The sequence below is a fragment of the Stegostoma tigrinum genome, chromosome 1, assembly GCF_030684315.1.
Source record: "Stegostoma tigrinum isolate sSteTig4 chromosome 1, sSteTig4.hap1, whole genome shotgun sequence".
Lineage (NCBI taxonomy): Eukaryota > Metazoa > Chordata > Chondrichthyes > Orectolobiformes > Stegostomatidae > Stegostoma > Stegostoma tigrinum.
In genome coordinates this window covers 120713857-120740108 of record NC_081354.1, presented here as the reverse complement: position 1 = coordinate 120740108, position 26252 = coordinate 120713857, and the positions used below count along the sequence as shown (strand labels likewise).

At 40.6% G+C, this 26252-nt stretch overlaps 1 protein-coding gene across 1 annotated transcript in view; it reads left to right on the top strand.

The window, feature by feature from the left end:
* LOC125456169 (zinc finger SWIM domain-containing protein 6) overlaps positions 1 to 26252 on the top strand; it is a 198262-nt gene that overhangs the window by 144428 nt on the left and 27582 nt on the right. The window contains exons 5-10 of the mRNA XM_048538990.2: positions 3261 to 3440; positions 6524 to 6700; positions 6911 to 7057; positions 8181 to 8309; positions 16304 to 16564; positions 19256 to 19391. Coding sequence (XP_048394947.1) covers positions 3261 to 3440; positions 6524 to 6700; positions 6911 to 7057; positions 8181 to 8309; positions 16304 to 16564; positions 19256 to 19391 — 1030 coding nt within the window. The remainder of the gene's footprint in view (positions 1 to 3260; positions 3441 to 6523; positions 6701 to 6910; positions 7058 to 8180; positions 8310 to 16303; positions 16565 to 19255; positions 19392 to 26252) is intronic.

Genomic DNA, 26252 nt, shown 5'->3' with positions numbered 1-26252 from the left:
ATCCAGTTGCACCCTTTCATGATCTCCCTTATTCCCTTTTTGTTCCTATTCTATATTCATACAACCCTCCAACCCATTGTCTGACGATCTTCAGTGGTTGGTTCTTAATCTTTAAAATTTCCTGCTCACCTGCTTCATCTACTGCTTTAAGAATCTCTTTAAGACTCATCTCCTGCATCATGCTTCGCACATGTCACTTCATATTTATTTGCACGTTACCAATTGTTAAAAGATAAATTTGAAGTTGACTGAACAAGGGAAGGCCTATGCAGCAAGATATGGCCAGTGTTACAGGGAACTTGTCAATCCAAGGAATAATTTCAAAAGTATAACTGTTTACAACTAAACAATTGACAAGTCACACACTTGTGATGAACTTGTAAACTTTATTAGAATTATTGCTGAAATGGAATTATTTCACAATTTTTAAAAAATAATTTATTCCTACTGTTTCCCCAGTGGCATGAATATTAAATTGCATAGCGCTGTGCAAGTTAGTGTCTCGTTATTTAATTTGAATATTGATATTTGAATACTTAAAAGATTGTCATATGTACCAGTCAGACACAAGTTCAACTCTATAAATTATCCTGGATACAAAGCTAAATGGTGTGGCCATGTAATTGGACTCATTGTGAAAACTAACAATGAAATAGAAGTTTTTTTTACTGCCAGAATTATGCATGCATTGTATAATCAAAATCAATTTACTTCATTTAGTCATGAATCCATTAATACAATGAGAGTGAGTCATTTGCTTTACCCCCCACACTGTTTGTTTCTGTTTAGGCAAGTGCATTTTAGCTGCACAGAGGCTGCAGTAGTAATTGGCGTGTGGTTGTGACAGTCTGTCTGAATTTGTGGCAGTTGTAGCCTTAAATAGGTGTGCATTAGCAATGTCTGATCTGCACATTGTCAAGCGTGGATTAATTATTTAGAAGTCTGTGTTGTGGTGAATGGGGGTGTGAGCCAAGGCTGCAATGTCCATTTCCCAGTCTCTCAAAATTAAAATTTGTGCAATTTTTTTCATTACATTTGAGCTGTAGGCTTTGAAATCATTCTGTGGATGAATGTAGTGTTATTATTCATAAGTTTGTTTCCTGATGCCCACACTGTTGTATGCCTGTGCAAACACTCGTTATTAACCAGGAAATGATGAATGAAAAATGGTTTGGTTAGTTTAGATCTCCTTTGAAACCATTTATTGTGAGGTTGACTGGCTCAAAAATTGATCTTTATTAATTGTAATAGTAAATTATTCTGGCTGTATGTTGTTTTTTTTTGTTTCTTTTGGAATGTTTGCTTTGGAAAGTCATTTCATTGTAATTATTTTGAAGTATGTTTAGTTCAATACTTCTGCCCTGATGGCTTCATGTTGTGACAAGGTGGTGTGGAAACCACATCTGACTCGTAGTGCCAACATTTCTGTTGTTTGAACAAAACTTTATTTTACAGGAACTAAAACAGAAATTGCTGAAAAAGCTCAGCAGGTCTGGCAGCATCTGTGAAGGGAAGAAAGAGTTAACACTGTGTGGTGACCCTACTTTTATTCATTAGTGGGTTTTGCTGGCTGGGCAAGCATTTGTTCCTCATTGCTCTAGAGGTGGTGGTGGTGAGCGGCTGCAGTCCATGTGATGTGTGGGATGCCTACGGTACTGTTAGTATTTGACCTGGCAAAGCTTAAGCAAGACTATTCCCAATTCAGAATGATGTGTGGCTTGGCAGATGGCGTTGTTCCTATTTATCTGCTGCCCTTTGTTCTTTTAGATGGAAGGTTGAGAGTTGGAAGGTGTTGTCTTAAGAACCTTGGGACTTTTTGCAGTGTATCCTGTGGATGGCACACGGTCTGTTACTGTATGTCAGAAGTGAAGTGGGTGAATGTAGAAGGTACTGCATGTGGTGCCAACCAAGCAGGCTGCTTTGTCCTGGATGGGGTCAAGTTCCTTAAGTGTTTGTACTATGTTTGAAATGAGGCCAGGAGCTGAATGATTGTGACGGATTCTATGTTGAACACTATGTCAAGGCAAGTTTTCTAAAAGTCACTTGTGACAAGGGCATTGCTGGTTGGTCAGCATTTGCTGCCTGTCACTAATTGCCCTTGAAAAGGTGGTGGTGAGCTGCCCGCTTGAACCACTGCAGTCCATGTACTATGGGTGGACTATAGAGAGGAGATGGACTACAGTGGTGCTATATGGGAGGGAATTAAAGGATTTTGACCCAGACAGTGAAGGAACAGCGATTATATTTCCAAGCCAGGATGGTATGAAGGGGAAGTTGCAGGTTATGGTGTTTCCTGTGCCCTTCCAGATGGAAGTGGTCATGAGTTTGGAAAATGCTAACATCTTTGGTGAATTTCTGTGGTTGATCTCGTACATAGATCACATTGCTGCTACTGACAGTCAGTGCTGGAGGGAGTGGATGTTGTCAGTCAGTTGAACTGCTTAGTTGTGGATGGTGTCAAACCCCTGTTTGTTGACTGCTTACTTCACTTTTCAAGATGTTGAAATGCTCTTAACAAAATGAGGTGTACTTAGATCAGAGAAGAACTGCTGATTTTTGCTGACAAGATGGATTCAGATTCTGCAATTTTTTTTAAGGATCCATCGACATTGGGAGACAAACTGACTTTATTTTTCAGCATTGTGGATTGTCTCAATTGCTGTGGTGATGTTTGTTACAGCTGTGAAAATGTGATCAGAGTTATCAGAACACATTGGTCTGGAGTTTACTCAGATGGAAGCTCTTAATTACAAAGCTAGGAAAAGCTTTATTGTAGAGCATCAACCAGGCAAGCAAATGTCACATTATGTCAGAGTTACATAATTAATGTAAAAATAAGCAGGAGGTACATAGTTTTAATTTTGAGTAAATATAGTGTGGCGAATGCATACGTTTTGTGCACACTCTTCACTTTAGGCTAATCAGATGTTTTATACACTGAGATTTATTTCAGCCTTTGGTTTATTTCGATGTCTCTGTATAAAAATCATATTCTAATAGCTGGTTAAATTCCAATTGTAAGTAACTTTATCAGAGTTAATTTCAAATGAGAAATGAAAGATGCCAAATACTAAAATAAAGGCCTTTCTGCTGTTAATGTAAATTGGCAGTACAATTGGGAACTATTTGTTCTCAATGTTTATTAATATTGATGAAAATTTAAGTTTCCAGTTTGTTTTGCAGAATTTTCACGAGTTGTATCTTAAAATTTGAGGTTTTGTTGGCATTATTTTAATATGTCTCTGCTTTTGGTTTCTTAGGTGCTCTGTGGATGTGTATAGTCTTAAATCCCCATTGCAAGCCTGAACAGAAAGCAGGTTGGCTAAAGCAGCTCAAAAAATGGAACTGTGTTGACGTTTGTCCCTGGGAGGATGGAAACCATGGCAATGAGCTGCCCAATTTAACCAATGCTTTGCCTCAGGGTGCAAATGCTAACCAAGGTGAGGAATAAATTTAAAAACTTATTTTCCAATCAATTTGAACGCATAGTTATCTAATCCTTTGGATGTCATTGACTTGGACTTCCAGAAGACAGCTGAGTAAGATAAGAGCCTATGGAGTTAGAGGCAAGGTACTAGCATGGAAGGAGATTGCTTTCTGCCACACAGCCAGATTGGGGATAAAAGGTCTTTCTCAGGATGGCAACAAGTGGTGTTCCGTAAGGGTTAGTGTTGAGTCTGCAACTTTCCATTTTAAACATTAATGATCTAGATGAAGGAATTGAGGTCATTCTGGCTAAGCTTGCAGATGATACAAAGATAGATGTAGGGATAGGTAGTGTTGAGGAAGTGGGGAGGCTGCAAAAAGATGTAGATAGGTTAGGAGAGTGGGCAAAGAAGTGGCAGATGGATCACAATGTGGGAAAGTATGAGGACCTGCACTTTGGTAGGAAGAATAGAAGCATAGATTATTTGCTAAATGGGGAGAAAATTCAAAAATCTGAAGTGATAGGGGCTTGGGAATCCTAATTCAGAATTCTCTGAAGGTTAAGTTGCAGGTAGATTTGGCAGCTAGGAAGGTAAATGTGACGGTATTTATTTCAAAAGGATCAGAATATAAAAGAGGGATGTACTTCTGAGGCTTTATAAAAGACCCGGCCTAACCACATTTAGAGTATTCAGTAATCTTGGTCTCAGGAAGAAGGTACTAGAACGGGTCCAGAGCGGGTTCGTGAGAATGATCCCAGCAATGAAAGGCTTAACGTATGAGGGACGTTTGAAGAATCTTGGTCAATAGTGAATGGAGTTTAGAAGGATGAGGTGGGGATCTAAGTGAAACTTGTGGAATACTGAAAGGCCTGGACAGAGTGGACATTGGGATGATTTTCCTGTTAACGGGGGAGTCTGAGACCCAAGGGTACGGCCTTAAAGAAAAGGGAAGACCCTTTTTAGAATGGAGATGCCAGAGAATGGTGAATCTCTGGACTTCATTGCCTTAGAAGGCTAAGAGAGACCAGGTCATTGAGTACACTTAAAACAGTGATAGGTTCTTGATTGTTAAGGTGATCAAAGGTGACAGTGAGAAGGCAGGAGAATGGGGTTAAGAAACTTAACAGCCATGATTGAATGGCCGAACAGACTTGATTGGTCGATTGGCTTAATTTCTGCTTCTGTGGTCTTGAAGGTGATACTTATAAAAATATTACTTCATAATATGTAATGTTCTGTGTCAACCTGGGGCTCCTTTTTCTAATATGTAAAATCCGGTAATGCACAAACTCTTGGAAGATTTTGCAGCAGTAATTGAGAAAAACAATGTTTTTATGGAATAGAAAGTAGGTAGTGTTAAGGCATGAGTGTAAAGTTATTTCTGAAAAGGTGAAGTTGGAATTATTTATCAAACATTTACTGCTAGAAAATAATGCTTTCTGAGAAATGTGTGTGAACAAACTCCAAACTGTTGTTTAAGTCTCAGTGGATATATATTTTAAACATGAAGTTAGAGGTGTAAGAAAAAGGGCTTATTTGAGTAAGGAGCTGCAGCTGTAGATTTCAAAAGTTGTTTTCATAATCTCTTGTGGAGATTCAAGCTTATCTATTGAACAACTGAGATAAACACATCATGATGTCCAGATTTAGTCACGGCTGAAGGAAAATAATTTAATTTAAATCATTTTCATTTTCGTAATTATTAAATCTGGAATGATTGTGAAGTTTGTGATCTCTCATTGTTGTTGAGTTTGGAGTTTATGATAGGGCATAATGCGTGGGAGACCCAGCACTTAGCCATTTGATTTTGTGTCACGTGAAGTGACTTTCACACCGTAATATTTCATAAACCACAAAAAGATATTTTGTAACCAGGAGTGGGAGATCTCTGTTCGATGGAGTGCTCTGGGTAATGTGCAGTCTACCTAGTTTGCAGAAGAGTGCAAATGCTGCAATACCAGCAGCTGCAGAGAAACCTACTCTGACAGTTATCACGTCCAACTTTAATTTCTACATTTTTCCAGATTGCTGGAAAAACAAATGTGTAAGCGTATAAAAATGCAGCACTGAGAAAAGGCCATTCAGCCCCTGGAGCCTGATCTGTCATTCTGTTTGATTATGCCTTATCTATATCTCAACTTCAATTATCAACTTGTGTTCTGCATCCCTTGAAATATTTAAGATGTCGACCTATTTCTTGAAATTGTCGATTGTCTGTCTCTACATCCACGCCTTTGGAAGAATCACGTTTCAGATTTTTGTACCGTTTGTGGGGGCAAGAAAATGCTCTGCATTTCCCATCTGAATGGCCTAGCCAAAAGTGGATATTTTGTTCTTTTTCTTGACTGTTCCAATGGAGGAAATTTGTTTCTTTTTTCTTTATTGATTTCCGTTAAGCTTTTGAAATTCTCTCAATTGGTGGGGTTCTACAGCTGAAGAAGTGTTTTGCATTTTTTAATCCAACCCCTTTATATTTGGGGCTAACATTTGAATATTTTAGTTTACTTCCCTGCCACGCCCCCCCCCCCCCCCCCCCCCCCCAATCGGTTGACCAAATTCAGACATTTGTATGCTTAGGCACCCTTGCTCCTCCAAAGCTCCTGTTCTCTTTTTTAAGCTGATATTCTTTTTTGATTTCTTTTGATTCCCTCCTTTAATGCAACAAAGTGAAATGTATTAAATGCTACCTCCCACAGTTTAGCCCACTCACTTAATCTGTTTAAGTACTTTTGTAATTTCCTGTTTCCATCTTTGCCATTGCCTTCTAACCTGGGAACACAACTTGATTTTTGACAAGAGCTGTCTCTTGAACGTTGCATTATAGTGCTGATGTGAGGCTACAAGAACTCATTGCATTTTATAATGCCCACAACTGCTTCATATACATAAATGACGTTTAAATGTATGAAAAGCTGCTGGAATTACCAGGCATGTGCATATTCTGTCTGTCCGTTCACAGCATGCTTTGACGTGGTTTTTCAAGGAGAGGTATATGAACGATAGAGATTTGCAAGGGATTGGATTCTGTTAGCTGCTGTTCTTGTTTTTATTTAAAAATGCAAACGATTGACATAACTTTGTCAATTCACTGACAGATACTGCAAATAGGCCTCATCGGACTGTGTTCACACGAGCCATTGAGGCATGTGATCTCCACTGGCAGGACAGCCATTTACAGCACATTATTAGCAGTGACCTCTACACAAACTACTGTTACCATGGTGATGGTGAAAATTCACTATTTGACTCTCATGGTTGGCCCCTATGGCACGGTATGTAGCTAAACTGGAAATACATTTTACATGCTTTGCAACTTTGTCAAATTTCTGCTATTTGAGGCCTGACTGTGAATATAATACCTGCTGCTCCATAAATTTGGAGCTTCTGCCACAAGTATTGATCTGAATCATTGTCAGATGGAGTCATTGCACTCTTTTTTTTTTGTCTCTTTTACAATTCCTTGCACTCGATTGGAATTTTAGAGCATGTCCCTACAGCTTGTGCTCGGGTAGATGCGCTGCGATCTCATGGATATCCCAGAGAAGCGTTGAGGCTAGCCATAGCAATTGTCAATACACTGAGGCGACAACAGCAAAAACAGCTCGAAATTTTTCAGGCACAGAGGAAAGGTAAGCGGGGGAACAGTGTCACTTGCACATTTCAAATGTCCACCCTTTGTCACAATTTCATGTTTTTAGTTCAGTGCAACTGTAAGCATAGTAAACTGTTCCACCTCGTCCTTCTCTATGGCGTTTGACATGATTGACTACACCATCCTCCCTCCAACGCCTTGTGTTCATTCCCGATGAATGGTCTGATGCGGAACCAGACAGTTTGCAGCCTTGGTATCAGATATCACCCTGAGACTGAGCTCTCAGCCATATACATTGCTGTCACCAAATCTGCAAATTCCAACTCGGTGACATCACCCAACTCAACCCCTGCATTACTTCCACTGTTACTGAGTTCCTTATCTGTACCTTCAGTACCTAGAGACTTGCCTACTCCAGTGTTTTCCTTGTCAGCCTCTTCCAATGTATGTAAGCTTGATTTTATCCAAAACACTGATATCAGCTTATGCCAAGTCCTCCTCTCCTAGCTCCCTAGTGCTTTATGATCTGCAGTGACTCCTAGTCTGACAATACTTCAATTTTAAAATGTTTATCCCTGTTTTCAAATCCGTCATCCCCTCACACCCCTTGTCTCAATAATCTCATCAAGCCTTACAGCTTTCTTAGATCTGTGTTTCTCTCACGTTAGCCTCGTGCAATGTGAATTCTAATCTGTCATTGGCAAATGTGCCAAAGCCTTAAGCTCAGGAATTCCATCACTGAACCCCTCCATCTTACTACCCCTTTGTCTCTGACCAGGTTTTTGGTAATATTCCCTCCTGTGGGTCAGTGTCAAATGCTGTTTTATGCTCCAAGTGAATACTTAGTGCTTTTCACATTTTAAAGGCACTTTTGAATGGCTTGTCATTTTGAGAAGGGGTTCAATTTTATTGTTTATATTATTGAATTAAGTAGATGTGAAGAAGGTCCCTGCGAATACTAAAGCAGACCAATTAGACACTTTTGTCATCTATTTTAGTAATATGAAGTCACACTGTTCTGATTATAGTATTGTTCAAGTGTAGGAAAACCTAGGAAAGATGTATCAATGATCTCTCAATCTTGTAGTTAGAAGGTGGCTAGTTATTTACAGTTTAGCAACTGATTGCTTCAACATAAACACTTGAGTCTTTTCATCAAGGAATCACAACAATAACCAATCTTGAAGGCTGGGTAGGTCACCCGCTGGATCCTATTGGCTGTCTCTTCAGCACGCTAATGGATGCTTGCAGAGTAGATGATGAAAGTTCTGGATTTTCTGAATTTACAGGTATGTGAAATCCGGGCAGCATGGGTTCGAGCAGCCAATAAAAACACATATTTGTCTTTTTATGCTATATGTTGTTGCCATGCTGTGCATAGATAATATGACAAAATATTGCCCGCTGCTAGTCTGGTTTATTTCTTTTTATTGAGCTCAGGGTTTGAATGCAATGAAATTGAAGATGCATAACATGTAATCTCGCTTGTAAATTTGAGTTGCAATGTTAAGAATGAAAGGACATGAAAAGTAGGAGCAAGAGTAAGCCATGTATCTGATTTGGGCCTGTTTTTTCTATTCCGTAAAGTCATGGACATCCTCTTGTTAACTCCACTTTGCATAACTCTCTTAAATGTCGTCTTATCCAAAGGTTTATCAATTTTAATTTTGAATGCAGCTCGACTGAATGTCTATAACCCTCTGATTTCCAAAGCTTCACAACCATCTGAGCAGCACTCCATTAGTTAACTTGCCATTCCATTTAGGTTCTGTTTATCCATCTTCACTGCTTTCTGTCCGATAAGCTATTCTGTATTCAGGCTTGCTATTCTAGGCACTTGACCATTGGGTAAATGAAGATTAAAAACAATGTATCTGCTGGCTTGACGACAGGCTCCCCTTGTAAGGTGCATGCATAAAAAGTGAAAGAACTGATGCAGTAGATCAGGAAACAAAACAAATTGCTGGAAAAGCAATTGGGACCTTTTTTCACTGGAGCATTGCAGGTTGAAGGGTAACCTAATAGAGGTAAAGTCATGAGGGGTACAGCTTAGGTGAATGGTAGGTGTATTTTTACTTGGTTAGCATCTGTGAAAGAGAAGACAGTTAATGTTTCTGGTCCGGTGACCCTTCCTCAGAACTGAGGTTCTGGACCCAAAATGTTAACTTTTTCTCCTTCACAGATGCTGGCCAGACTTGCTAAGCTTTCCCAGCAATTTCTGTTTTGTTTCCTTCTAAGGTGAAGCCCATCAGCTCAAGACACTTGTCAGCTTTGTGTTTTGTTTATACTTGTTGGGATGTGGTTGTATCTGGTTATGGTAGCATTTATTGCCCATCCCTAATTGCCTTTGAACTGAGTAGCTTGCTTGATCACTTCAAAAGGAAATTAAGCTTAAGAGGGAATATTGTTTGTTGCACACTTTTTTTGTCAATGTCCAGTTTTATGAATGGAATTTAAATCCCACCAGCTGCTGTGCTATAACTCAAATCCATGCCATCAGAGCTTGTACTGCTAGAGTACTTGTTCAGTGACACCACCACTTTAAGTTCCTCACTCCTCTAGTCACTTTGTGTCTCACAGCACAGAACCAGACCCTTGGGTCTAACCAGTCCTCCTTGCTGACCATAATCAAAAACTCAACTTGCCCCATCTGCTTGTGCTTGGCCCAAATGTCTCCAAACATTTCTTCATGCACTTGTCTTTTAAACATTGTAACTATACCCGCATCCACCACTTCCTCTGGAAGCTCATTCCACACATGAACCACTGTATTTTCAAACAAAAAAATTGCCCCTTGTGTCCTTTATTTTAAAATCTTTCTCATCTTAAAAGTATGCTGTCTAGTTTTGAGCTCCCCTGACTCTGCAAAAATACACCTGCCATTCACCTAATCTATACCCCTCATGACTTTACCTCTATTAGGTTACCCTTCAACCTCCGATGCTCCAGTGGAAAAAGTCCCAACCTATTTAGTCTGTCCTTATAACTCAAACCTTCCATTCCAGTTCTGTCTGTCTTCACAGTTTTTTTTTAAAAAACGAAGTATTTGTTTAATGCTTCTATTGTTTCCTTATTCCCCATAATTCTTTCAGTTGTTGCCTCTGAAGAAATTACGAGCAGGGCTCAGTCTCCTCTTGAGGCTGCTCCACTATTTAATAAGGTCATGGCTGATCTGATTACTCCACATTTTCTAACCCAATAGTCTTCCAGCCGCTTGCTTTTGTCAAGAATCTATCCATTTTTGCCTCAAAAATATTCAAGGACTCTGCCTATTCGAGACTTCTGTGTTTGAATTTAAGCTGTCTGGCACACTTGCCTTCATTGCTCAGACCATTGAGTACAGGAGTTGGTATGTCATGTTGGCGAGGTAACTTTTGCAGTACTGTGTACAATTCTGGTTGCCTTGCTACAGGAAGGATATTAATAAATTGGAGAGGGTTCAAAAAAGATTTATCAGTATGTTGGTAGGAGTGGAAGGTTGAGGAGAATAAGATAGGCTGGGTCTCTTTCCCCTTGAGTGGAAGAGGCTGAGAGGTGACCTTAGACGTTTATAAAATCATGAGGGACATGAATAGCGTGAAGAGCAAAGGTCTTTTCACTAGGGGAGCTCAAAACCTAAGGGCTACATTTTTAAGGTGAGATGAGAAAGATTTAAGAGAATTTTTCAGAGATGGTGATTTGTATATGGAATGAACTGCCAAAGGAAGTAGTGAATGCAGGCGCAATCATAACATTTAAAAGCTATTTTAGACAGGCACACGAATAGGAAAGATTTAAAGGGATATGGGACTAAGTTTTGTTTTGGGAAATCTGGTCGGCATAGACGAGTAGGACCAGTGGGTCTGTTTCCATGCAGTATGACTCTGACTCAATGATTAAGAACTTTAGATTTGGACTTAACCAGATGCATAAATTTGATCCTGTCTCTATTCTCCCCACTCTTGTCTGATAAGCTAGTTGGGAAATAGGGCTGTTGTGTCCAAGATAATGGGGACTGCAGATGCTGGAGAATCCGAGATAACCAAGTGTAGAGCTGGATGAGTACAGCAGTGCTGTACGGCCTGCTGTGTTCATCCAGCTCTCCACTTTGTTAACTTAAAGCCCTATGTCCAAGATATTTTGTTTACCAGAACAGTGCTCCCTGCCCAGTTTCAATAATGTCAAACCCAGTTTGTTCTCAAGTATTAGTGGCTTTGGAGGTCAAGTCCTGCCTTCCAGATCTCTGCTGTAGCCACGTGTCTGACTCTCTCAACTGTTTTTCCCTCTAGCAATGTGTGCTTTCCCCAGTCGGTAGTCCAGAGAATTTTATTTTATGAAGCTTCCTAGCTTTAATAAATCTTTCAACTCCTGCACCAGAATAACCTTCCTACTCTAGGTTATTGATTGCCGCAAAGGTCATAACAATGAATTCATTCCCCCTCCAAAGTCTTTCTGCAGTCATTAGGAGCAATCCTTACCTCAGACAGTGGGTAGAAAGCGCCGCTTTCGGAATTCCTGTCCACAGCTGGACTCCATTATGCCCTGCTACAATCCCATTTCTATCTGCATGTTAATCTCCAGCTATAGAAACTTGAGCTCCAAGTTTCAGAGCTCAAGCTGTGGTTAGAGTGGTCACTGTGTCACATCCATGAGGCTGAAGGCTACTTTGATAGTTTCTCCTGTGATCATTATTCCCAATGAGCTATGATGAGGATTAAAGAAACAGCAGAGTCATTAAGCAAATTATTTGCTTTTCTTTCACTTTAAAGACAAACAGGGGGGAAAAAAAAACTTAGATTCTCCATAAAATCTAATGTGAGGAATTTAAAATGATAATTCATTGAACTTGTACTCTAGAAGCATAGGCTCTGATAGTATGGATTTGAATCCCAATACAGTGGCTACTGGAATTCAAAAGGTACCTGCAGTGTTGGAACCGACAGGCTATGGATTGGGTCCTGGAAAACTAATTTAGAATGGACAGCTAGTTTTTTTTCCTCTTTTGTCTGACACAGTAGTCTCTTTCTGTGCCATTTCTGTATAATTCAACTAGTTTACGTTATTGGAAGTGTACTGCTTATCTTTAATTTGGTTTTGAATATTTAACTGCCTGAAATATGTGAGCCATTACCAGTATCAAGGTAAAGTATACCTCCTACCACCACCTTAAACACCCCTCGCCGCTCGTCCCCTGCACCTGAAAAACCCACACTTGATTCTCAACTTCCAGCCCTGCATATGATGACTGCAGACTGCAACATTGAGTTCGTTTGTTCAGAAGGTTATAGCCTGCCAATTTAAAAAGCTTGTATTTGTATAGCACCTTTCATGAGTTCAGGATGACCTAAAGTGCTTTACAACCACTGATAACACAACAGCCTTGAGGAAAGTTTATAGGCGATGCTATGAAAGGGACAATAGAAACGTGGATGCAAAATTGGTGAAGTGGTAGGAAACAGAATAATGGAAACAAAGAAATGATACAGTTGAATAGGTACTTTGCGTTTGTTTTCACAGTGGAAGACACTAATTGCATAACTTTGAGATTCATGGGGTAGGGGTGAGTCTCGTGGCCATCACTAAGGACAAGATGCTGGGGAAGTCTGATGGCGGATAAATCAGCTTAAATCAAATGAGCTACACCCCAGGATTCTGAAGGAGATAGCTGAGGAGCGTAAGAGTATTGGTGACCTTTGAGAAATCGCTGATGTCAGTAAGGGTTCCAGAGGGCAGCAAGTGGCTAATACAGCACTTTTATTTAAGAAGGGAGGGAGGTAGAAGACAGCAAGCCTGACCTTGGGCACCCCTGATGTGGAGTCCAATATTAAGGATGTGATTGTGGAATACCTGATAGTGCATGGTAAAATAGGGTTGCATAAGGGGAGGCCTGTTAAATCTGTTAGAATTCTTCGAGGATATAACAAGCCAGTTAAATAGAGGAGAGCCAGAGGCCTTTGACAAGGTGCCACTCAGGAGGCTGCTAAACAAGATAAGAGCCCATGGTGATTGGGGCAAGTACTGGCATGCATAGAGGGTTGGCCGATTGGGCAGAAGGCAAAGGGTAAGGATAAAGATGTCATTTTCAGGATGGCAACTGATGACCAATGGAGTTCCGCCTGGGGTCAATATTGGGACAGCCACTATTCATGTTACACATTAACGGTCCAGATGAAGGAACTGCAGTCATTGTTGCTAAGTTTGCAAGTGACACAGAATATGTTGAGGAAATGGGAAGGCCGCAGAAGGATTTGGACAGGCTAGGAGAGTGGGAAGAGAATTGGCAGATGGAATACGAAGTGGGGCAAGTGTGAGACTATGCACTTGGGTAGGTAGAATCGAGGTGTAGACTAGTTTCTAAACTGTGAAGGCTTTGTAAATCTGAAATACAAGTTCTAGTTCAGGATTCTCGTAATGTTAACATTCGGGTTCATATGGCAGTTACGAAGGCAAATGCAATGTTAGTATTCATTTCAAGAGGACTAGAATAGAAGAACAGATGTACCGCTGAGTCTATGCAAGGTTCTGGTCAGACTAGATGTGAAGTATTGTGAACAGTTTCGGGCCCGTGTGTAAGGAATGCTGGCGTTGAAGGGGGTCCAGAGGAGCTTTACAAGAATGATCCCAGGAATGAAAGGCTTATCATGCGAGGGTCATCAAATACTGTTGTCTGTTCTCAATGGCTTTTAGAAGGAAACTTCCAGAATGCTTAGAGGCCTGAGTAGTGTGTGTGAGAAGATGATGTTTCCTCTGGTAGGAGAGATTAGGCCCTGAGGACTCAACATCAGTGTGAGGAGCGATCCTTTAGAACTGAGATGAGGAGGAATTTCTTCACCCAGAGAGTAGTGAATCTTTTGAACTCATTGCTGCAGAAGGCTGTGGAGGCCAAGTCGCCGAGTATATTGGGGAGAGAAGTTCTTCATTTAGTAAGGGGATGGATCAAGGGTTACTGGATAAGGCTGGGATTGAGAAACGTATTGACTGTGATCGATTGGCAGAGCAGACTTGATGGGCCAAATGACCTAATTCTGCTCCTACCTCTTAGAATCTTATGGCCTATGGACATTTTTCAGGTGAGAGGAAGGTTTGCAGTGGATTTCCCCACAGGTTGCTATTGGAACCATTGCTTTTCCTGATGTATGTTAATCTGGATCTTGTTGCACAGTGGACAATTTTAGTTTGCAGTTGACACTCGGGAGGGAAGAATTGTAAACTGTGATGAGGATGGTGTGGAACTCCCAAAGGGCATTGGCAAGTTTGTGGTGTGGGCAGTTGGGTGGCAGATGAGGTTGACTGCTAGAAAGTGTGTTGCATTGTGGTTGGAAGAATACTGAAATACAACATAGAATCGGAGAACAATTCTGAAGGGGCTGCAAAAGCAGAATGACTGTATATGTCATTGCACAGATTTTTGAAGTTAGCAGGACTGGTGGAAAGAGCAGTTAATACAGTGGCTTTATTAATTGGGTTATTGAGTACATAGCTTCGAAAATAGGAGCAGGAGTAAACCATTCAGCCTTTTGAACCAGCTTTGCTGTTAATCGTGATAGATGATCGTCTAACTCAGTATCCTGTTGCTGCTTTCTGCCCATCTCCTTTGAGCTCTAGCCCTCACGACTATATCTAATTCCTTCTTAGAAACACTTAATGTTTTTACCTCAACTGCTTTTCTGCTTAACCACTTTATATGGCAGAGAATTCCACAGTCTTGCCATTCTTTGGGTGAGGAAATTTCTCAACTTGGTCTTGAATAGCTTACGCCGTGCATGTTCAGTGGGTGATGTTGAACTTGTACAAGTGCTTGTTGGACCTCAGCTGGCATAGTTGTAAAACTGTGAGTGCTACATTGAAGAAAGCTGAGAGGAGATTGAGAGGTTTTCAAAATTGTGTTTGGACTGGAGAATAGACAAGGCTCACAAAAAGAATGAGAGGACATAGGTTTAAAGTGATGGTGCAAACAAAGGAGAGGTGAAATGAGGGGAGAAAAGAACTCTCTCGCAGTAAGTAGTGACAGTGCGTAATTCACTGTCTGGGAGTGTGATGGAGGCAAGTTAATTCGACGCATTCAAGAGGGCGTTGGGTGATTTTTTTTGTTTTTTGTGCTGAAATAGTGGGCAGGGATAAGGGGCAAGGTATGGAGATTTGTTTCTATTACCAAGTATTGACAGGTGGAATCAATGTCTCTTGTACCATAACGATTCTGTAATTCTGTCAAGTACTTTGGATGTGTTGTAGTTGAAGTTAGTTTAAAAAAAAATCTGGGACTGGCAAGAGCTATCTTCATTCAGGCCCCCTGGGAAAAGAGTGGCATGTGGAGTGGTCAGAATGAGTCTGATGTATTCAATGCTCTGGAGCACATTTTTATCACAATTTGACAAGTAGGTCATAAGTTGCTTGCGTAAGTGTGTGCTCGGCTTTTATTCACCGTGTGAGATCCCTCTAGTGGTCTGATCAAGAAATGGCTAAACTCTATTGACGGTGGCTTTCACATCTGAATGGCTGGCCTGCCTCAATTCTTGGAACCTCCCATGAAGATAGATACTTTGACAATTCAGCTCTCGGATTATACAGTGCTTTTTCATTGTCAGTTCTACACAATCGTGCTGTGACCTGGGATTGTTAGTAAATGACCTAAAGTTATTTTAGTTCCTTGTTTCACCTGAGATGCAAGTAACTGATGATGTTTGTATGTTACTAAACAAGCAGACTTAAATTCCATTTTCAGATAAAATTGCCCACCAATATTTGAATAAAATGTAAATGCACAACTTTGAATTATGCAAGAAAGGAAATGCAAATTGTTTTGGTATGTGGATTTTAAAAAAAAAACTAGTGATATTTAATAAACTTTGCTTCTCTGTTCCGGCTCTGTGCTGTTTTCCCGTCAGCTGTTGGCTGTTTCTTTTGCTCAAACAAGCTACTTTTTGGAATAGGTAGCTAAGGTTTTGGAATAGTTTATAGGTGATGCACAGACTGGCTTTGCTGACTGAGCCTCAATTATTCTAAGAATTTTTTTTTTGAGAAAGCACTTCTTTGTTTTACATAATGGTGAGACTTTTAAAATGTGATCTGACAGACCATGACTGCCTTCCTTCCTTCCTGGGGGTACTGAATTGTGCTCTGGTATAAAATCACAGACACTGAAAGCAACAATTCTAGTCAGCCTGGCTGTATCAGTCAGTTTAGAAGTAGTGGATAGGTCCATACAAGAGTTTTACTGTTTCGAAGAGTTATGGTTGAATTTTTACATGGATTTTGGTCAGTGCCATGTACCTAATGCAATCATGCGATAATTTCTTTCTGTCAGAAACAGCGGGGCAGTTGAAATTGCTGGAGTATCAGCATCTACCAGCCCACAAGTTCCTGGAAGATGGGGAATCTTATTTAACACTAGCTGTTGAAATAGCATTGATTGGATTGGGTCAGCAACGGATAATGCCCGATGGCCTGTATGCACAGGAGAAAGTCTGTCGCAACGAAGAACAACTGATTGCAAAGTTGCAAGAGATAGAATTAGATGACATGCTGGTGAAAATTTTCCGGAAACAAGCCGTTTTCCTGTTGGAAGGTAATTTAACTTTAGTCACTTTCTCGTTTGTCACAACTGAGGCTTTGTTGTATGTGTGTTTAATGGTTTCCTGAATTCTTATCTAGCATCATTTTTTTGGATCTTTTTCTGAGATTTGGGCATATGCTGCATGGCAACTAACGGAAGGAAAACCAAACCTACCCTTTGTAATATCGAGTTATGAGAAGATTTGTAGCTCAGGTTGAGGGTCTGGATGTGAGTTTGCTTGCTGGGCTGGAAGGTTAGTTTTCAGACGTTTCGTACCATTCGAGGTAACATCGGGTGCGCCTCCGACGAAGCGCTGGTGTTATGTCCCGCTTTCTATTTCTGTTTGGGTTTCCTTGGGTTGGTGATGTCATTTCCTGTATTGGTGATGTCATTTCCTGATCTTTTTCTCAGAGGATGGGAGATTGATTTGGAGCCAATCTACCATCCTCTGAGAAAAAGAACAGGAAATGACATCAACACACGAAATGACATCACCAACCCAAGGAAACCCAAACAGATAAATAGAAAGCGGGACATAACACCAGCGCTTCGTCAGAGGCGCACCCGATGTTACCTCGAATGGTGACGAAATGTCTGAAAACTAACCTTCCAGCTCAGCGAGGAAACTCACATCCAGAACCTTTGTAATATAATGGGATATTCTGATTGTTGCACAAACTTGTGGCTAAACACTTGAGTATTAACCTGTTGAATGCTTTGCAGTGGGATGGATTATTATACTCAGCTCTGAGAAAAAAAAATGCAATTTTATTAATTTTATTAAAATTGTAATTTGACTTATTGCATTTTCAGTTATTTTCAATTTATCACATCGCATTTTCTCTTAAGACGAGAATTTATTCAGTTTATGGCACAGGAGAGAAACAATTTGCATTATACTTGTGTCAGTAAATTCTTTATCTGGAGCCTGAAATATTTAACTAATTTACACCTTATTTTATCATAAACCCAGCAGTTGTTCTGTGTGTTTCAAAACACACTTTCCTAAACATAACCTACTTGTGTTCCAATATACATGTTACTCTGTCGTCAGGAGTATGTATCTACGAGAGTACAGCTCTATTTGTGGCTGTTGCAAGGCAGCAACTCTGGCCTGGTATGCTCAGGAAATGAGAACTTAGACTCGCAGCTTGAAGGGGCAAAGAACCAATGGCCAACTCATTGTTCAATGTGCTGAGGAGATGTTATGAAGTAGGCCTAGGAACAGATCTACATGCCTGTTTCTTCAGGCGTGGCATGGTCTTTGGAACTGGTGGGAGAAATGGAGTCGATGAATATTGATGAGTCTTACAGGCATGCTCTAGAGAAAATAAATTTTATTAACATAGCACCTTTCACAACTTTTGGAAATCTTGTGCTTTGCAATTTTGTTGTAATAATGTGGGAGAACATGGCAACTAGTTAGGTCACAGCAGGATTCCACAGATCACAATTTAATGATGTTGCGGGATAAATACTGGTTGGAACAATGGGAGGATACCTCTGTCCTTCTGTTGAATAGTGCCATGGGATCCTGCAACATTTTAATTTGAGACACTGGTTTAACAGCTCACTTGACCGACTCTGTTCAACTGTATGGGGCTTGAGTATCAACCTAAATTATGAAGTTAAAGCTCTAGAATATTACTTTTAATAAATAGAGAAACATTTTCCTATATGGAAGTTATTTTTTTCTTTATTCATTCACGGAATGAGGGCATCATTAGCTCCGGCTGGCATTTGTTGCCCATCCTTAATTATCCAGAGGGCCAAACTGCCAACCAGAGACACACGGGAATTCCAGGAGGCTTGGTGTTCCAACCGGAACTCCGTCAACAAATACGTTGAACTGGACCCGATGTACAACCCACTGAAAAACAGAACCGCAAGTGATGCCAACCACTCCAGCAAACCGAGGCGTATAAATAACAAGTGGGACAAGTGCTCTGACAATGTTACTGAGCATGGTGACGAAGCATCAGCAATCAAACGCACTGGATTGGCGAGCAAGTCTATAACCTGCCCAGAGCGCAGCTATGAGTCAACTACATTGTTGAGAGTCTGGAATCCCGTAGGCCATACCAGGTAAGGATGGCAGTTCCCTTCCCTAAAGGGCATTAGTGAACCACATGGATTTTCCTGACAACCAGCAATGGATTCGCAGTCATCATTAGACTCTGATTCCAGTTACTTTTTGAATTCAAATGCTACCAGCTGCCGGGGCAGGATTCATACCATGTTATCTGGGTCTCTGGATTAACAGTCCAACAATAATACCACTAGGCCATTGCCTCCCTTTATTTAAATTAAATAAAACACTGACAGTGCTCATCTTGTATCAAATGGATACTATACTTTTGGGGAAGTGACGCTTTGAATCATATTTTTGCCCTCCCTGGTAAGTACTTGACTGTCGAAATTGGGATTTGGTTGCTTTGATAAAAATACAATAATTGGTTGTTTACAAACACACTTTTCCAGTCGTTAACATTGGACAAACAAGCTGTCATGTTTGTTACTTGAGTTTCTCACCAGCATTTCAGAGACACTAAATTAGTGGTGGGTCAGGCATTTAATTTTTAATATCATATAGAACTGTGTCCTGGATTAGTCAGAGGTAAGCGTACGTGATCTTAATGCAAATCACGTTAACAAGTCAGAAACAAATGCAAGTTTGAGATGAGTATTTGCTTTCCTGCGCAGGTGGACCTTACAGCGGCCTGGGTGAAATAATTTACCGAGAGAGTGTCCCAATGCACACTTTTGCCAAGTATCTCTTCACGTCTCTCCTACCTCATGATGCTGAGTTGGCGTATAAGATTGCACTGAGAGCAATGCGGTGAGTATTGGCCGTTGCTGCAGCATCGCTTTTAACAGTGCTGACACGCTGACTTAGTTGGATGATCGTTTAAACTGCTTATGTATCCATGACACAGTCCGGTGAATAGCTGCAGTACGGCAAAAAGGGAAAGCTGTACTTGCATCTCACCAATCCAATATGCTGCTATTACAGAGTCTGACCATGTTTGAGTGGCAGTTTCAAGAAGTATTTAATCACAAACCGGCTTTAAACAAAACCTTGTTAAATTATTCACACCCTGAGATCTCATTTTCAGTAGGTTTGTGAATAATAAATATGCTCTTATAGCTTTGATCTAGACCTTTGGAGTAGTGATAATCCTAACAATTGCCTTTGTTTGGACCCCCTTATTCCACTCCCAACCCTTCTAACTATCATTCAGACAATGGGCTGCTTAAAAGACACTTGATTACTGATTATACTCACTGTGCTCTTCCGTGGTGGTGAAATGTTGTTAATCATCTGTACCATGACCTGCTTAAAAGATATGAAAGAAAGGCTTTTCCCCCAGCTATTGCCCTTTATTTAAGGATCTGCACTTTAAAGTTCCAGAAATGTGATCCTGATTCAGTCATCTGATACAGAAACCGACCATGGCCCTGGATTTGGGAAAAAATATTGTGTGCAAGCGTTATCATTTTTCTGTGGTTAACAGTTTCTCCTTGTGATTGAAGGCCTAGAAATAAAATACTTTGTAGAACAAAATATAACTTGTTTTCAGTCTCACCCATTTTGTTTTCTGATTTTTTTTTAAATACAGATTTGAGTTGTTGCATGAAACGATTACCAATTTATGGATGCCTAATGGAACTTTGCTGTTTTAATGTTGTGGCTTCCGGGATAATAGGCATCAAATGGCGGGACTGCTACTTTAGTAAGCTTTCAGTGTGGAGTGGCATGTTATATTCATTCATGCGATGTAGGTATCCTGAACAACTATTGCCCATTCCTAATTGTCAGGAGTGGGAGTTAGGAGTTGACCACATTATTGTATGTCTGGAGTCATGTGTAGGCCAGACCAGGTAAGGATGGCAGATCTCCTTCCCTAAAGGACCTTAGTGTACCGAATGGGTTTTTACAGCAATCAACAATGGTCGGTGTTAGATCTTTGCTTATTAAATTTGGATTTAGGCATCTGCCATGGTGCAATTTGAACCAGTGTCCTCAGAATGTTGGTCTGGGTTTCAAATCCAATGACATCACCACAGCATAATCATCTATGTATTTTAAGGCTACAGTTTTCCCTTTGGTGCATAAGAGAGAATGTTGGCATAAGGGAGAATTTTGGTGCTGAATGGAAGTCTCTCTTCCAAGCTTTACGTGGGGGAGTATGACCCACGGTGGTTTGATTCACTATTGTTATGTTTGCAAAGCAGCTATGGGATTCAGTTGCGTTGGAGGTGATGGTTCTGGTAAACGGGCAAAAGGATTTTAGGATCTAATCAAATCTAAAATTGCCTGGATGGCAGAGATAGAGGTTAAGTAGGAGGAGAAAAAGTGTGCCAATGACAGATGTCAGGTGGATAATCCAGTGGACAGTCAGGCCAAATATTGAAAGTTCAGAGGGGAACTGAAACATCAAATTAAAAAATAGAATAAGAGACTGGCACTTAATCAAAAACAGAATCTAGAAGTTATCTTTGGCATATAAACAGTAAAAGGGCAATAAAAGACTGAGGGGTGAGTTAGGGGTTAAGAGGAGGATTTCTGTATAAAGGCAGATGGAAAGTTTTTGAAGTGATTTTTTTTTTAAATTGTTTCATGGAACTTCTGCATTGCTTGATACATCAACATTTACTGCTTAACCTCAAATTGCCCTTGTGCTAATCATCAGCAGTCACCTTGAACCACGGCAGCCCACGGTGGCCTTAGGAAGACAGTTCCAAGGTTTTGGCCCAGTGTCCAAGTCCAGATGGTATGTGGCTTGGGAGAACTTTCGTTTTCTGGTGTTCTCATTCTTTTGTTGTCTTTGCTCTTCTGTTGTACAGGCCCCAGGTTTGGGAGGGATTGAAGAGGGCATTGGTGAGTGAGTTGCTGCAGTGCATCTTGTATGTGGCACACATTGCTTCAGTTATTAGGGGAAATAATATTTAAGGTGGTCGATGAGTTGCCAGTCAAGTGGGCTGCCTCATCTTGGATGGTGTGAAGCTTCTTGTGTTTTCAGAACTGTACCCACCTGATAAGTGGGGAGTATTCCATCACACTCCTGATTTGTACCTTGTCAATGGTCGGCAGGCTTTGAGGTCAGAAGGTGAGTGACTCGTCACCGGATTTGTAGCTAGTTTCAGGTTGATGCTAGCCCCAGGTTATTGATGGTGGGGATTCAGCAATGCTAATGCCAGTGAATGTCAAATGTCAGTTGTTAGGTTCTCTTTTGTATGCCAGTTGTGTGACCGCCATCAACCAGGATGAGAATGTTACGTCCCATTTATCAACTTTGGCCTGAATGTTGTCCAGGTCCTGCTACACTTGGATATTGCTTCAGTACCTGAGGAGTTGCAGTAGCTGTTGAACATCTGTGAAATTCCCATCTTTGACTTCTTTGTTAGAGGGAGGGCCATTGAAGCAGTTGAAGATGGCTGGGCCATAGATATTTCCCTGAAAAACAACCTCCAGAGAAGTTGTGGAACTGAGATGACTGCTGGTCTCCTGACTGCTTTGTATGACTCCAGTCGGTCAGCAGATTTTCCCTGGTTGGCATTGTCTCTGGTTTTGCTGGTATTCTGTGATGTCGTACTGTCAGATGTTGTCTTGATGTCCTGGGGCACTCATCCTCGCTTCTGTTAATGTTCAACTCTTCTGTCCATGTTTATATCACTAATGGGTATGGAGTTGAATGGCACGAATAGTGCCCAAACTGAAGGTAAATTGGTAAGTAATTGTTGTGTACGTGCTGCTTGATTACACTGAATGTTTGGCACTTGTCTTTGTCAAGGAAGATGCCGTCCAAATCATGGTGGAGGAAGTACCTCATGCTTGCAGAGTTGCAAATTCTAAAATGAGCCGTAGGATAGGTTGCCTGTATTTTAAGCAACAGAACTGAGTAATGTGCGTCCAAAGATAGTGAGTGGTGACAGTGGAAAATGCAGAAGCAGTGGCTGTTATTTCCAGTCGTCTTTAGACTGAGAGATGATGCCAGAGGACTTGAGAATTGCAAATGTCTTTCCACTGTTTTAGAAGAGCATGTAAAGATAAGTCCAGCAACTGTCGGCCAAACTATTTAACTTATGAGAAACCATGTTTCAAAACAAATGTGATAGTCACATTGGCAAATACAGGTTAACTAAAGGAAACCAGGATGAATTTGACGGAAATTGCCTTTAACTAACTCAAGTATTTTGATGAATGGAGAGAGAGTTGATGAGGGTAATGTTGTTGATGTGGTGTATGTGAACTTCTGGAAGGCATTTGATAAAATTGTAATTCGAGGTATGAAAGCAACAGTGGCAACATAAATTTGGAATTGATGCAGTGATTTTCAAACTGGAAGGGAAAGTTTGGTAATGGAGTTGCCAATGCTAGGATCCCTGCTCCTCCTGACACCTGCTTATGACTGGGATTTTGGTGCTCAGGGCTCAATTTGTGGATGATACGAACATTGCATTGTAAAGCAAGACATAGAAATGTCGGTAAATGGACAAACAAATGGCTGATTTAAATTCAATGCAGAGAAAAGTTAAATGATTCATTCTATTAGGTTGGATACAGGAAATTGGTATTTAAAAGAAAAAGTACAATTCAAAATGAGGGTGTAAAGGCAAAGGGACCTGTGTGCATATCTCATTAAAGGTAACAGAACAGGTTCAAGGAACAGTTAATAAAGTGTAATGCACCCGAAACATTTTCAATAAATGAATTGAATACTAAAGCAATGCAGTTAAACCTGTATAAAACACTGGCTTAGCTTGATCTTGAATTTTTTGTCTGGTTCTAGCCACCACGTTTCATGGTGTGGAAGTGATTCTGAGGCGAGGAACCTCTGTTATTTAGTAAAATTGGAGACATTGGGACTGTTTGCAAAATCATGAGCTATCCGGACAGTGGTTAAGAAAATTCCATTCTGTTGGTGGATGGTTCAAGAAGAAAAAGATTCAACTATAATTGAGAAGGGAAACTATGATGACGTGACATTTTTTTAATGCAGCAAGTGGTTGTGACCTGTAATGTGCTGCCTGAGTGGTAGAGGCAGGATCAACTCGGACTTTCAAAAGAGAATTGGATGCTCTGAGAAGAAAAGAAAATACAGTGGAGTGGTAGTGACACTAGATGAATGGGTTCCTTCAGAGAGAGAGAGAGAGAGAGATCATTGATGTAACGGGCTGAATGAACTTCTTTTCGTACTGTAAATGTTCCATGGTTCTGAAAAGCCTCAAAGAATGTTAGACTATTAATGCAAGCAGTTCACTATGAAGCTAAAGGAGTGCTGCTCCAAATGCACAGAATGCTGATCAGGCATCAAATAGAATGTTCAACTGAGTTTTGGCCACTTCTCAAACCTTTTGGAATGTTCAGCAGCAGCTTGCTTATGTAGCACTTTGTAACGTAGTAAAATGCCTCAAGACATTTCATAAGATGCTGAGGCACTGAGAGAGATATTAGGGTAACAAAGTGTGGGACTGGATGAACACAGCAGGCCAAGTAGCACCTTAGGCCTGGACCCTTCATCAGAAAAGGCATCAGAAACGTCAGCTTTTGTGCTCCTGAGATGCTGCTCGGCCTGCTGTGTTCATCCAGCCCCACGCTGTTATCGTGGATTCTCCAGCATCTGCAGTTCCCATTATCTCTGAGATATTAGGGTAGGTGACCAAAAGCCCGGTCAAGGCTCCTCTTTTAGGCATTTTTTTTTAAGGAGAGAAAAGGGACAGGGAAGTTTTGAGGGATTTTCAAACCAGGGCAAGAACTTTAAAATAGATTGGCTGTCTGTTGGGTAATGCACGTCACTGAAGATGATGCAATAGATGAACAGGAATTAATGCAAGGTAAGGTATGGACAGCAGAGCTTTGAATGATATTAAGTTTTTGGGAGTAGAATGAGGTGGGTGGCTGTATCTGCATTTAGATGGTCAAGTGTAGAGATATTTAAAGATGTGGATCAGTGTTTTTGCAGCTCAGGAGCTGAACCAGGTGCAAAGTTGAGCAATGTTATGGAACTGGAAATAGATATTTGTGTCGGTGATGCCATTGATGCATGATTAGCAGCGCAAATACAACACAAGTACTGTAACAGCCTGGTTCAACCTCTGACAATTGCCAGGAAGGATGAAGATGTCTGTGATCACTGAATCCCTAGTATGGGCTAAAGGCAATGATCTCCCTGCTATTTAGGGGAAAATTTCTGCTCATCTGGAACTAGAGTATGTTGGAGATGTAGAAGTGGTATCATCAATGTGTACATGATATCTGATGAGTTTTTGAATTATATCGTAGACAAACACTGCACAGGGGTAGGGCGCAAGGATAGGTACTTCTGACCCCAGAAAGCGACAGTGAGATCAGGAAGAGAAACCAATTATGGTGGTTTAGAGGCCTGAGAACGGAACCAGGTGAGGCAGTCCCACTCGCTCAGTTTTGAGGATTGAGAGTTTTTGAGTAGAATGGTGTGATTAACCATGTTAAACATGATGTGGAGATGCTGCTGTTGCACTGGGGTGACTTCCAACCCTGTCCACATGATGCTAGATTATAGTCCGACAGATTTACTTGAGGACACCAAGCTTTCAGAGTCACTCTTCCGCTCCTCCCTTCCCCACACCCCCACTCCACCACGCAGCACGCACACATGTGCAATTTGTACTTGCAGATACATTTTATTTTGTTCCAGAAGCACAGAATTTATCGACCGTCAATATGGCATTTTGTAAATTCCTACTTTAGAAATAAAAGCAGTCTTGATTCCAAACTAAAACACAAACAGATTCTAAACATGGTCTCTCACTAACATGCGTTGTCCAATCTAAAATGCCACCACCTCTTTACACTGATAAAACCTTTTGATCTCTAAGAGCAGTAATCTGAAAGGAATTTGGAGATTTAGATATACATATTAATCAATTAAAACTTTCTAATTGATTAAAGATTTAACAGCATCTTTAGTTTGTTTAATACATCCTCATCAGTGGTGTGACTCTGATCTTTTACTTATAAATTCTGTATCTGATACTACCCCTCTTCAACACCCAAAGAAAGAGCAAGGCTCAGAAAGCTTGTGTTTTCAAATAAACCTGTTGCACTGTAACCTGGTGTCATGTGATTTCTAGTCTCATTAAAGACTGCAGTCACATTGAGAAAATAATAGTTTCCATTCACACAGTCCAGTGATATTTGGGGTTACACATGCTGAGGTATAGGGAGCTGATTCTGAGATAAGATAAAGTGTGATCTGACTATAAAGCTTGAAAAAATTAAATTTTGAGGGTTATGGGTTATGTATGTTTGACTTTTTTGGTTTCAGTAACTACAGTACCAACAAGGATAGAGAAGTGCTTCAATTATGAGGGTGAGGCCTGGTTATCTTACGTGCTGACATCAGTCTTTCCTCTGTAGCTGGTAGCACTACATTTGCTGGGTTAGCCAAAATGTGAGCGAGAAATGAATCCTGCCCCTTTGAAAGGTCAATCGATCAGGTGGTGACACAATCATTAGAAAGCCACTGGGCCACCTCCTAAGTGTTTTGTTTTCTGAAGGATTATGTATGTTATGCATTCTCTCATCTTTTAAGCGTATGGGTTTTTTTGTTTTCATTGTTAAGAATTGTGTGGCAATTCAATAAACACAAATTGCCCCATAACATCTGCGTATTACTTGTGTATTTTGTTTGTCATGAATCCTATTTTGGAGCAT